Below are 13,282 nucleotides of genomic sequence, written 5' to 3' on the forward strand. Positions count from 1 at the left end.
CTACTTCCCTGTCCCTGCTGAAGAAAAGCATCCCTACAGAATGATGGTGGTTCCTCAATGCAACATTGATGTTCTGGATATTGTTGGTCTTCTCTAATACATAGCATTTAAATGTAAGCAAAAAATCTATATTGGTCTTCATTCTCCAGGTCAGTAATAATCTCTAGCAAACCTCTAAATGCCTTTACAAAGCACCTATATTTATACTGGAACCAAATTAAACACACGGGGCCCTTACTGATTAGGTGACTTCAAAAGGCATTTTATTCAGGGATATTAGAATAAAGGGGGGTTGAATACAAAGGTATGCAACCGTTGTGACAAGCCTTCGAAACATTCAAAGGGTATGAATACATTTAAAAGGTGCTGCAGATTATTTGCATTGTTAGTCTCATTATTTTGGCATTGTAAGGAAAAGAGTAAAGTACTCTTCTTTAATATTTTTATTTTCTTTCATTATTTCTTTACCGAAGCTACCAGATTATACCTTTCATCGTCCATCCGTTTACCCTACAGCTTCCCCCTAACTGTCAGCCGGAAATGTGGAAGTGGCAGGGTGACTCCATTGCTCATGCCCTTCTCCCTGCCAGGACATTACTCATTTCTCTCTTTCTCCACAGTCCTGAAGACAGCATTTTAATAAATCTGGAATGAACTGAGCATTAAGTGCTTTATTTTCATTTCTCTATGCAGCTGGTAAAGTAACATGTGCTTCTCAAATATTTATGGAGGAACCAGGGTGGTCACTCTGTTCATAGATCCCGAGAGAAGGAATGAAATGAGGGAGGGAGGTAGAGAGAAATTGATTCTTTAAATGTCACACTCGTGAAAACGAAATTTCCCCTTCATAACCACACAGAGGTTTTCTGTGGTGAATGAAGAGTCAATATGCTGATCCATCTGTTGGAACATTAATATGTAAAACAGGCTTCAGTATAATATATGCCTAACTTGCACCAGTAAACGGGAAATCAAGAGAACATAAGGAGTAGGTATTGGTGTATATTGTCCCCATTTTCAGACTTCTTGTCTTGATACTGCGCATATGCACAGAAAAGCATAAAATACATTCAGGTCTGCAACATGTTTCTTTCTGTCCCTGGGGTTTCTCTAGGTCCTTAGGGTCCCAGAACCTCCAAACAGCTGCTCTTTTTTTGGTGTAGATGTAGAAAATGAGCTCAGACGTTCCTTTCTTGTTGTAGCTGTTATGTTAAAACCTATGCCTGTGGCTTAGACTTAAAGAGTTACATGGTTCTTATTTAAATATGCATTGTTATTAACACACAAGTTTCCTTAAGCAGTTGCAACACCCCCACCACTCCCAGTGGCTGCTTGTTTTGGATTATGTTAAAGCACAACAGTGTGATCAATTGCTCTGTAACCCATCAAACACAGTTTTTAAGTTGGCCATTTTTAAGTTGGGCGATTTGTCGCAGTATTTAGATTACTAAAAAAACAGTTTGCCAAGTTTTCATTAGTTCTTGGTGTTTTATTTTGAATGTGCATTTAAAAAGGCTGATCTTTCCTCCAACCTTTTGAAGCTCAGGTTTGTTTGTTGCCAATTTTTTTAGCCTGCCAGGTGCCAGATGTTAAAGTAAAAATAGAGGTCAGAAAAATCTCTTTACTTTACATTAGAAATTAGTTCACATGTAGTACACTGCCTTTAGTTGAGTTAATCTACTTTTGCAAACAGCCATAATTCTGTTTGAGAACAAGGAATAGATTGATGTTTGGCTTCGGTGAAATTTCTTTACAGATGTGGTAGAAGACTCAAGGAAAATGCAGAATAAACTACTACTTACTATTAATGTTCCGGGCTTATTAAAAGTAATGCTGTAGTCTGCATATCTGCCTTTCATTTCATTGGCGTATGGGATACATGATGCCATGGGAAAACAAAGCACCCACATCACCTTACAATGGCTGTAACATACACCAATTGATAACCAGATAAGCCAGGCTGAGTTTTTGAACATGCAGAAAAATTCTTCTGATTATGCACTGCAAGTCCCACATGCCATGTATACCACATATGTGCACCACTGCAACACAATCAATGCAACTGTGACTAAAATGTTGCAGCAATGACCCAAGATGACATGATGGATGCACTGTCATTTAGGTTTATGAAGAGGTATCAGAGTTAAAGTTACATAAGAACAGGATGGCAACCTTTCACTGTAAATGGCTTATTCTAGCTAATACTTTCCTTGTGGGACTGTAAGCAGCAGAGGGAAAATGGAATAGTGTCTGTTATTTGTCTTACACAAGTTTTTCAATAAGTTTAAAGGACAGCAATTTATCATCTTCAGATCTTAGAGGCCATGTCAACCAACTTTAACAGCCCAGTCCAGAAATGACTTCCTCATGTTCAGCATGTTTTATTAAAGCTTCAACACCAAACACACTTTACACATTCCCTTTATTCCCTCCTCCATGCAGCTATAAATCTGTGGATTCAATGTATAATTTCTCATAAGGCAAGATGCTTCTTATAGACTTGAAATAAATTACCGTAAACATATGGTAGTACTGAAAGTGTTTGTTTACAAGCAAGATTTTTATGCCTTCTTCTTTTCCTGTAAGTTGCTTGGTTAAGCAAAGAATGGAAAATTAACATCTTCAAAACATGTGGTCTCTTAACATACCCAAGCTTTGTATAATAGTCTGCACTGGGTTGAGAAAGAATACTGCTAGGTATAGTTTTAGTACTGCCTCCTTTTCCATTTTACAAGCAATTGCAGATGCAGAAATACACAATCTCAGTCAAGCTGTCACTGGAACCACACTGAAAAAAATGAAAACATGAGGCATCAGCAAAATGTTAACCGTCTTTTAGTGGTGATGAAAGAAAGATGAGGCATGAGGTTTATTGCACTGTAAAAGCCAATCAATTTGCTGGCCTTCTGGATGTCACCATGGTGATATGTCAGCCGATCAGTGCCCACATATGCAACACTTTCTGCAGCAAGAGTATATTCCTGTCTGTTAGCATTGAGCTTTGTTTATGCAAGCCTAACACTAACAGGCTTTGTGGCTGTGACCTTTGGGCCAAGCTTGGGTCAGAGCTGTGCTGATTGGGCTGTGGTAGCTGTCAGGTCTGGAACAGTGTGTTCTCTGCAGCCAAATGGGCCACAACCACAGGAGTCTCAGCCACCGAGCTGGAAAAACCCCACTTACATGCCACACAAACTATTGTAGTCTATGATGGAGATATGGGTTGTCTCTGTGTTTTCCTCATATAAAGCAAAAGCATTTATAAAACTTTTTCTTTTTTTATTATGTCACAACTACAAAGTTTAATACAAATTAGTTGTGATGTTATGTGATGGACCAACACAACATAGTGTATAATTTTAAAGTCTAAGGAAAATGATAAATTGCTTTTAAAGTGGGCGTTGCGTTTGCATTCAGCCCACCCTAAATCAATACTTTGCAGAACCACCTTTTACTGCAATCACAGCTGCAAATCTTTTGGGGTATGCCTCTGCTAGTTTTACACATCAAGAGATTAACATTCTTCTTTGCAAAATATATCCAGCTTAGATACATCCAGCTCCAATTAGGTAGAAAGTGTATGCAAAAGGCAATGTTCAAGTCTTCAAGGATTCTCAATTCAATCTGTTTGCAATTTGGGGCATAAATATGCTTTGATCCATGATAGTTCTGGCTGTGGGTTTTGGTCCATTGTCTGGCTATAAGGTGAGCCTTCTTCCCCAGACTCAATTATTTTGTAACCTTTAACAGGTTTTCTTAAATAATTGCCCTCTGTATAGTTCTATCCACCTTTCTAATAACTTCAAGCAGATTCCATGCCTCAGCTGAAGATTAGCATTTCAACAGTGATGCTCTCACTGCCTTGTTTTACTGTGGGGAAAGGGTGTTCAGGGTGATGTGCAGTGTTACCTTTCTGCAGCAGAGCATTTTGTATTTATGTCAAAAACGTAGTTTTCATCTCATCTAAATAAAGACCCTTCCTCCTTATTTTTTGCCAACAGTGACTGAACAGTGTGTGTATGAGATGTCCAATGTCACATTGTGTTTTCATCGTGACAAAATGAGAAAAAGGTCAAAAAGTATGAACCCTTTGAAATGCACACTAGTCAATAGTCTCCTCTTTACTTTTTTTTTTTTTTTCAGGGTGTTTTTAAAAAAAGAAAAAAATGTATTTAACAGAGTTTTATATGTGTTCACACATCTGGTCTCATAATCTGGTCGTATGACAGGCTAAAAAACAATCTGACACATATTTTCATCACATGTGTCAGATTATATATAATAATGCATCTGTCGAATACTGATGACAATGAAATATGGACAACATAGACTGATTGTGGATGAGAGCTTTTCAATATCACAAATGTGCTTTGTTGTCTAGTACTTGTCCTAAATCTGATTTTAGTTTATTGCTGCAAGGAAAATGAAACGCATAATGCAACATTTTCATCTACCAACTCTTTTTATGAAATATTGGTCTTTTGTTGTATTTATGGATGATTTTCATACTTTTCCCCTCCATGACTACAGGAACTATTCCAATTGTGCTACAGTATTCTAACATTCACTTTTTAAAGAGAAGAGCAAGAATCTGAATCCATACTATTGGCAAGTAATTATTCTTTTATCAAGCTATCAAGCTTCATCTCTGCCTATACAAACCAACTTTATCTCTACTTAGGTTTTAATTTGCTGCATAGCTTTTCTGTTTACCATCTGACCTCCAGATGCTTCAAACCTATTAACACTCGCACATTTCTCCAATGTTGCAGATGGGGAGCCGCAGAGCGAGCTGTCCTGGCCCTCTTCTTTAGCAGTTGTTGCCATCTCCTTCTCTGGCCTCTTCACATTCGTCTTCCTCATGTTGGCCTGCCTCTGCTGCAAGAAGGGAGACATCGGGTTCAAGGTGAGCTTTCTGTTGCCTCCAGCTGGAGGCATAGATGTAAAATAATGCCTGTTTTTGTTAACAAATTCCATTGTAAAGCATTTAAGAAGCTGAAATGCTTAATACATTCAATAAATTTAATGCACAAAACACAAGTAGATGGAGTAAAAAAAGGAGAGAGAAAACAAGCTGTTTTTAAAGAGATTTAAGAGAATAAATAATTGATTCACAGCATTCAGAATAAGCCAACCTTCTAAATCTTTTACTACATTTCCCTATTTTAGTGTAAGTGATGTAAGCAAGTGCTCCCCTACCAATCCCAGACTGCCACACATTGTTTATGTTACTATTGCCAGCCAGCATGACTCACACTGTGTCAAACATCTGCACCAAACCAAGCAGTGGATGAGGGCTAATAGTGATTGACACAGTCAGAGGGTATACAGAGAAGAATACAGAGTAGAATCTCGAAGTTACTATACATGCTGTAGCTAGACTTTTAAATTTCCCCTTTTAATGTGCCACTCTTACAGAGAATTAGCATTTAGATATCTTTTAATTTTGTCAAGTCCGTTTGTTCCTGCATTTTAATGAAGCTTACTCCATTTAGCTGTAGAGTGGATAAATTACATTCCCAACTCTAGCAGCAGCATCTTTTTTTAAGATTGCTAATACAAATCAGTTTGCCGCTGAAATGCAGGATGAAACCAATGGAGAAGACAAATGTCCTGGTGGACCTTTTCATGGTGGGCTGTGTGCAACAGCCGTACAATTTTTTGGTGCAGTATACAGTACATACCCATGCAGTTGTTTTCATTTGGTTCCTGATTATGTTTCAAAAAACGGGCGGTTAGTTAAGTATTATAAACCACTTTGACTCACCCTACGAGCCTGGAATTTGTCCGGTTTTCAGCTAGATTTAGTTTGAAAATGGTCACTGGGATGTTGTTTCTGTACATGGTGAGGACTTTCATGTGTTGCTTTTAGAGACTGGTAGATCTGAGTAGCCCATAGGCTCCACCTAAACAGGGAATGGGCACTGTAAAGGTACCATTGCCCAATATCAGTACTTTTCTGCCAGGTCTTTCTGGAAGGAGTATAAGAAAAAACCTTCAAAATCTGTATATTAATAGCTCTCAAATTTCAAATGCTTAAACTTTAGACATAACCAAAGCTTTATCAGTGTTTATCATTGTAGTGACATGTATTTTGAAGTATTCATTAAGCTGTGTCAAAGTGCATCTTGGGACATCATTTCTTTAAAATAACGATGATATGTTACTTGCATGCCAAGTGACTGTTTTCTTTTATGCCCAAAAAGCAAACAAGGAAAAAACTGGGAATAAGGAGTTTATTAAACTCTTCTAAACCTTCACTGAAAACACATACTTTTATAAGATAAAAATTAAATAGAACTTTTCAGCATCAAACCCTATAGGTAGAAGATCTCTAATGTTTTGGCCCTGTTTCTTTTCCAAAGGTCTTATGAAACTTGTTGGAGTAAATAGTATCAATAACTCCTTGAAATATAAGGAGTGTTTAAGTAAACATCTGTTGACTCTGCTAGTAAACTGAAGATAGGCCATCATTTGGTCAAAACATATGGCCAATCAACATAGACATGGGTCACTAGACACAAAATCAAAAACTTTTCAGGTTAGCTGAAGAGAAGAGAGCATATGAGAGAACCCATGACTCTAGATGGTATAACGAGGTTGTGCAAAGAGCAATATTACAAACAGATTGCCCCAAATGCAAAAATAATCATACAGTTAAGCTCAAAATTATTCATACCTTTGGCAGATTTTGGACTTGCCCAACTTGAATCCAGTGAGAATATCTTTAAGGAGTGATCAATTCCTGCAGAGATATTCTCTATCTTCCAGTCTTTAAGGTGAACATTTTACAACCACACAATTGCCTTTAAGTAACTAAGGGTTTTGCTCATGGACACCTGAGGAGAACTGAGTCAGCACTTTAAATCACATTTATTAAAAAAGTGGTTTACTACATTTACTACTGAGTGTAAAATTAATCAAATTAGTAGCAAACATTTAAATTAATCCTTCAAGAATCTTTCATGAGGAGGGCGCCTGATGGCCGGGTTGCTCCTCGCGGGACCCGCCCGGGCCAAGCTTGAACGAGAGACGCGAGGCCATCCCCCAGTGGGCCCACCACCTGCAGGGGGAACCGTGAGGGACCAGTGCAAAGAGGATTGGGTGGCAGACGAAGGTGGAGACCTCAGCGGCCCAATCCCCGGATGCTTAGGCTGGCTCTAGGGACGTGGAATGTCACCTCGCTGGGGGGGAAGGAGCCTGAGCTTGTGCGGGAGGTCGAGAGATATCGACTAGAAATAGTCGGGCTCGCCTCCACGCACAGCGTGGGCTCTGGAACCCATCTCCTCGAGAGAGGCTGGACTCTCTTCTATTCTGGAGTGGCCCACGGGGAGAGGCAGCGGGCTGGTGTGGGTTTGCTTGTTGCCCCCCAGCTCAGCCGTCTCGTGTTGGGGTTTACCCCAGTGGATGAGAGGGTCGCATCCCTGCGTCTTCGGGTTGGGGATAGGTCTCTGACTGTTGTCGCGGCCTACGGGCCGAGTGGTAGTGCAGAGTACCCGGCCTTCTTGGCGTCCCTGTCGGGGTGCTGGATAGTCCCCCTCCCGGGGACTCCATTATTCAGCTGGGGCACTTCAACGCCCACGTGGGAAACGACAGTGACACCTAGAGAGGCGTGATCAGAAAGAATGGCCTCCCCGATCTGAATCCGAGTGGTGTTTTGTCATTGGACTTCTGTGCTAGTCACGAATTGCCCATATTGAACACCATGTTCAAACATAAGGGTGTCCATCAGTGCACTTGGCACCAGGACACCCTAGGCAGGAGGTCAATGATCGACTTTGTTGACGTATCATCAGACTTTCGGCCGCATGTTTTGGACACTCGGGTGAAGAGAGGGGCTGAGCTGTCCACTGATCACCACCTGGTGGTGATTTGGATCCGCTGGAGGAGGAGAAAGCTGGACAGACTTGGCAGGCCCAAGCGCATAGTGAGGGTCTGCTGGGAACGCCTGGCGGAGCCCTCGGCCAGGGATGTATTCAACTCCCACCTCCGGGAGAGCTTTGACCAGATACCGGGGGATGTTGGAGACATAGAGTCCGAGTGGACCATGTTCTCCCCATCTATTGTCGATGCTGCTGCCCGTAGCTGCAGCCGTAAGGTCTGCGGTGCCTGTCACGACGGTAATCCCTGAACCCGGTGGTGGACACCGCAGTAAGGGTGTCAAGCTGACGGAGTCCTATCGGCTGTGGTTGGCTTGTGGGACTCCTGAGGCGGCTGACGGGTACCGTGAGGCCAAGCGTGCTGCGGCCCGGGCTGTGGCAGAGGCAAAAACTCAGGCCTTGGAGGAGTTCGGTGAGGCCATGGAGAAGGACTACCAGTTGGCCTCGAAGCGATTCCGGCGCCTCAGGAGGGGGAAGCAGTGCTTCGCCAACACTGTTTATAGTGGGGGTGGGAGGCTGCTGACCTTGACTGAGGACATCATCGGGCGGTGGAAGGAGTACTTCGAGGATCTCCTCAATCCTGCCATCACGCATTCCCTGGTGGAAACAGAGGCTGGGGACTCAGGGTTGGACTACTTCATCTGGATGTTGTGGGGCTGTCATGGTTGACACTCCTCTTCAACATTGCGTGGCGGTCGGGGACAGTGCCTGTGGACTGGCAGACTGGGGTGGTGGTCCCCCTTCATAAGAAGGGGGATCGGAAGGTGTGTTCCAACTACAGGGGTATCACACTCCTCAGCCTACCTTGGAGAGGAGAGTCCGGACGATAGTCGAACCTCGGCTCCAGGAGGAGCAGTGTGGTTTTCGTCCCAGCCGTGGAACACTGGACCAGCTCTATACCCTCTACAGGGTAGTCGAGGGTTCATGGGAGTTTGCCCAACCAGTTCACATGTGTTTTATGGACCTGGAGAAGGCATCCGCCTGTGTCCCTCGTGATGCCCTGTGGGGGGTGCTCCAGGAGTATGAAATCGGGGGCCCTTTATAAGGGGCCATCCAGTCCCTGTACGAACGGAGCAGGAGTTTGGTCCGCTTAGCCGGCACTAAGTCGGACCTGTTCCTGGTGCATGTTGGACCAGGAACAGGGCTGCCCTTTGTCACCGGTCCTGTTCATAACTTTTATTGACAAGATTTCTAGATGCAGCCAAGGGCCGGAGGGGGTCTGGTTTGGGGACCAGTGGATTTCGTCTCTTGTTTTTGCAGATGACGTGGTCCTGCTGTCCCCCTCTAGCCAAAACCTACAGCATGCGCTGTGGCGGTTCGCAGCCGAGTGTGAAGCGGCTGGGATGAAGATCAGCTCCCCCAAGTCAGAGGCCATGGTACTCGACCGGAAAAGGGTGGCCTGTCCTCTTCAGGTTGGAGGGGAGTTCCTGCCTCAAGTGGAAGAGTTTAAGTATCTCGGGGACTTGTTCACGAGTGAGGGAAGAATGGAGCGGGAGATTGACAGACGGATCGGTGCGGCTGCTGCAGTAATGGGGGCACTGTGCCGGTCCATTGTGGTGAAGAGAGAGCTGAGCCGAAAAGCGAAGCTCTCGATTTACCGGTTGGTCTACGTTCCTACCCTCACCTATGGCCATGAACTTTGGGTCATGACCGAAAGAACGAGATCCCAGATACAAGCGGCTGAAATGAGCTTCCTCCGTAGGGTGGCCGGGCACTCCCTTAGAGATAGGGTGAGGAGCTCGGCCATCCGGGAGGTGCTCGGAGTAGAGCTGCTGCTCCTCCGCATCGAGAGGAGCCAGTTGAGGTGGCTCGGGCATCTATACCGGATGCCTCCTGGACGCCTTCCTCGGGAGGTGTTCCAGGCACGTTCCACTGGGAGGAGGCCCAGGGATCGGCCCAGGACACGTTGGAGGGACTATGTCTCTCGGCTGGCCTGGGAACGCTTTGGGCTCCACCCAGAGGAGTTGGAAGAGGTGTCTGATGAGTGGGACGTCTGGGTGTCTCTGCTGAATCTGCTGCCCCTGCGACCCGGTCCCGTATAAGCGGAAGACGACGAGCGAGCGAGCATTTAAATTAATAATAATAATAGTAATAGTGCCAACGCTTTATCTCTTTGTGGCTACAACTCACGAGTTAAAATCTTATTTGTAAGGTCTGCTTTCTTGTGGGACAGCACTGTTTTAAACGCTTCATTTTTCTTCTCCATCACTGTGTTTCTACTGGAGCGTGCAGTGTGTGGCTGGGTATTAAGTGCTTTCTAAACTGAAGGCTCTCCTGGGATCTATGCACTGCTGACTCACAGCCAGGTGCTTGCTTTCACACTTCACTAAGGGGAGAGTGGCAGATGGTCGTCTTGAATGAGAAACGCACCTACACACATTCCTGTGTGCACATGTTTAACCGCACAAACACATACTGAGCCATCCAGATATTGCATATTAGTCCAACCTCCAGTTTACTCTCTGGCGTTTAATCAGTTTTTCTCTTTACTTATCTTTAAATCCGCTGTTACTGCAAGTTTTCTTTCCTGGTTGGTAGATAGTTAACCGCAGACAAAATGGATGGCTTTATGCACATGAATACAATGCTACAGCCTGATGTAGCAAACAAACCCCTTCTTAATTAAATAAACTAACCATACCTGCTTTAATTTTGGGGGATCATGTGGTTTAATATTTTGGGACATCAAGAGTGGTTCTGACTCTGGGAGAAAATATTAAGGAAAAATTTCCTCACTCAGCTAGACGGTGCCAGCTCTAGGTTCTGACAATATTTAGGCACTCGTCAATACTTACATTATTTCAACATAGGGAGGAATCGCATTTGGTATTTTGAAATCCTTTAATGCACAATTACAAATGTAAAAAAAAAACATTGGGATGATTCATTCCTTTAACTGATTGACTAAAGATATAAATCATTGATTGTGATTAAACATGTATGAACAAATAAAAAAATTAATGCTGACTTGCTGCATCCCAGTTATTTACATCTAATAAATAGGAATGGAAAGGACGTAAGGTAGTATTGCTGGGTGCTCATTCCAGTTTTTCTTCATGTGAAGAGCTTACAGCTTACTGGGGCAGAGATCCCTTAGGGCACTCCTACCATGTGGAATGAGGAGCGGATATTTGTTAATACATCGGATTTCTGTTCATTAACTTCCAAATGGAGGTGAAGTACTATCTGTTGGAATGCTCTGTCATTATGAGGTTTGTGTTCTGAAGATAAAACTGCAACATCAGGATCTTAAACTGCTTTGATAATTTATTTGTACCTTACTGAAATGATAAGAGGATTAATTATAACTTCTGTGACATGCCTGTCTTCTTTTCCTAAAGCCAATAGTGCAGGTTGCTTTTTTTCTTTGTTTATATGCCTCTGTTGCAAATACCACCAGCAGGCGATGGTAAATATTTTACGCCAACTGCCTCTTGCAATCTGCAGTGGTCTTTGAGATGCATTTTGGGCTTACTGTAGGTTGCATACATTTACATGAATATGGATATGGTCTTCCTCTAAATGCGCAAATAACACCTCATTTAAACTTTAGCAAACTACGTCAGCAAATAGAAATGCTATTTACTAGACAGTAGAGTTTTTGAAGCAAATGGATGATAGTTTAAATTGTTTAATTTAACTTGTTAGGGTTTCTCCAGGCTTTTGGTGTCACAGAGCTATATATTTTCAAATTTAAGTAAGGTTCAAAAGTGTTGTTTGGTCTGATCATGATCTATCAAACAAAAAATATTTATAATATTAATTAAAATATATTTATGTGGTTCCTAGAATGAATCTGCTACCCATTGAAAAGCACTGGGCACATAATAAAAGCAAGTCACCTAATCCTGTATATTTTGTATATTTTAAGCAGTATTTTTATCTATCAAAGCTGTAAATGAAAGAAGAAAATGAACAAATGATATTACTGATATTTCTTGATTGTGAAACAAATGATAAAAGCATTAGTTCATCTGTTCATCTGATATAATATTGGAAAATGAAGCTGAAATAGCTCTATGATTTGATTTAAGATGATGTTGAGAGAATAGAATATGATATGGGATATATCATATTCTATGATATGATCAATAACACAAGATGATGGCAAATGTTTGTGTGAAAAAACTGGTCTTTTCAAGGGTGTAGGGGGTGAATACTTGTAGTGAGATGTATACTTGGCTAAAACAGCAGCCGGCTGTATTGTGTAAGACTGAATTTTGACACAGATTGTTGGCACTTATTCATGACACGTGCTCTGAGCCTCATATGATAAGTTGCTGATGTGAATTATCTTAATAACAGAAAGAGGACAGTTTGATTAGCAGGGATCAAGAATAACCCAGGGCCTAGATGAAGTAATGTTGCATCTTCATGATGGGGGGTCCAAAGTCTCACTCATGGATTCCACCCCCCCAACCTTTTTTTAACCAATCACATTTTGTTTCACATCATCTTTTGTATAAACCATGTATGCAGTAAATGATCTGTGAGCTTCCTCTGGGATACTGTATGTGCCTTTGTGCGTTCAGTGAAGTGAACAGGGTATGAGACCTTGTGCAAGCAAATCCGAGTCTTCAATAAATTCTCAACAGAGAGGAGTAGTTTTGTGGTCTGTACTCACATAAATGAACACGGTGAGTTTTTTTTTTTTAACTCAATAGAATGCTAAGGGGCAGGGAGATTGGTTGTAGAAATAAATCAGACAAAACACAAAGAGGAATAGGAGGGATTTGGAGTAAGAGGGAGCGTCACAGTAAGGGACAGGCCATTTTTCTGCAATGGCTAAATATAGATCACACACTCTCTGCTTATTCTCCCAATGTAGAGTAGACAGTTAACCCTTTATTTTAAAGGTTATACTTTACATAATGCAAAGTAAAAGATTTAGCTGCAGTCTTGGTGTGGCATGGCATCATAAACAGTGTCTTGTAAAAGTATTCACACCCCTTGAACTTGTTCACATTTTCTCATATTAGTTTTAATGGTATTAGTTTAATTTATACAAATTTGAATCCAATTGTGCAATTTAATCTCAGTATAAATACAGCTGTTCAATGTTGTAAAATATGGTGGTGGTAGCATCATGCTGTGGGGGCACTTTTCATCAGAATAAAAAGGGAAACTGGTCTGAGTTATTGTGATGGAGGCAAGTAAAGCGCCATCCTGGAAGAAAAGCTCAGAGGTTGCAAACCATTGAAACTGAGGTGATGGTTCCACTTTTCAGCAAGACAGTAACCCTAAACAAACAGCAAGAGCTACAACAAAGTGGTTTAGGTCAAAGCATATTGTGTTAGAATGACCCAAAGTCCAGACTGAAATCTAATTGAAACTCTTTGGGAAGAGTTGAAAAGTGTAATTGAAACACATTTTCCACATAATCTCACTGATCTTTAGCTACTTTG

General features: G+C 42.0%; 1 protein-coding gene across 2 annotated transcripts in view; it reads left to right on the forward strand.

The window, feature by feature from the left end:
- The window catches only part of LOC124863733 (serine/threonine-protein kinase LMTK1-like), a 34,105-nt gene that overhangs the window by 7,395 nt on the left and 13,428 nt on the right, over positions 1-13,282 (forward strand). For both annotated transcript variants that reach the window (XM_047358192.1, XM_047358193.1), the window contains one exon: positions 4,770-4,903. In XM_047358192.1, the coding sequence (XP_047214148.1) occupies positions 4,770-4,903 (134 nt within the window). The remainder of the gene's footprint in view (positions 1-4,769; positions 4,904-13,282) is intronic.

This window comes from Girardinichthys multiradiatus, chromosome Y (assembly GCF_021462225.1).
Source record: "Girardinichthys multiradiatus isolate DD_20200921_A chromosome Y, DD_fGirMul_XY1, whole genome shotgun sequence".
In the NCBI taxonomy this organism is placed as follows: Eukaryota; Metazoa; Chordata; class Actinopteri; order Cyprinodontiformes; family Goodeidae; genus Girardinichthys; species Girardinichthys multiradiatus.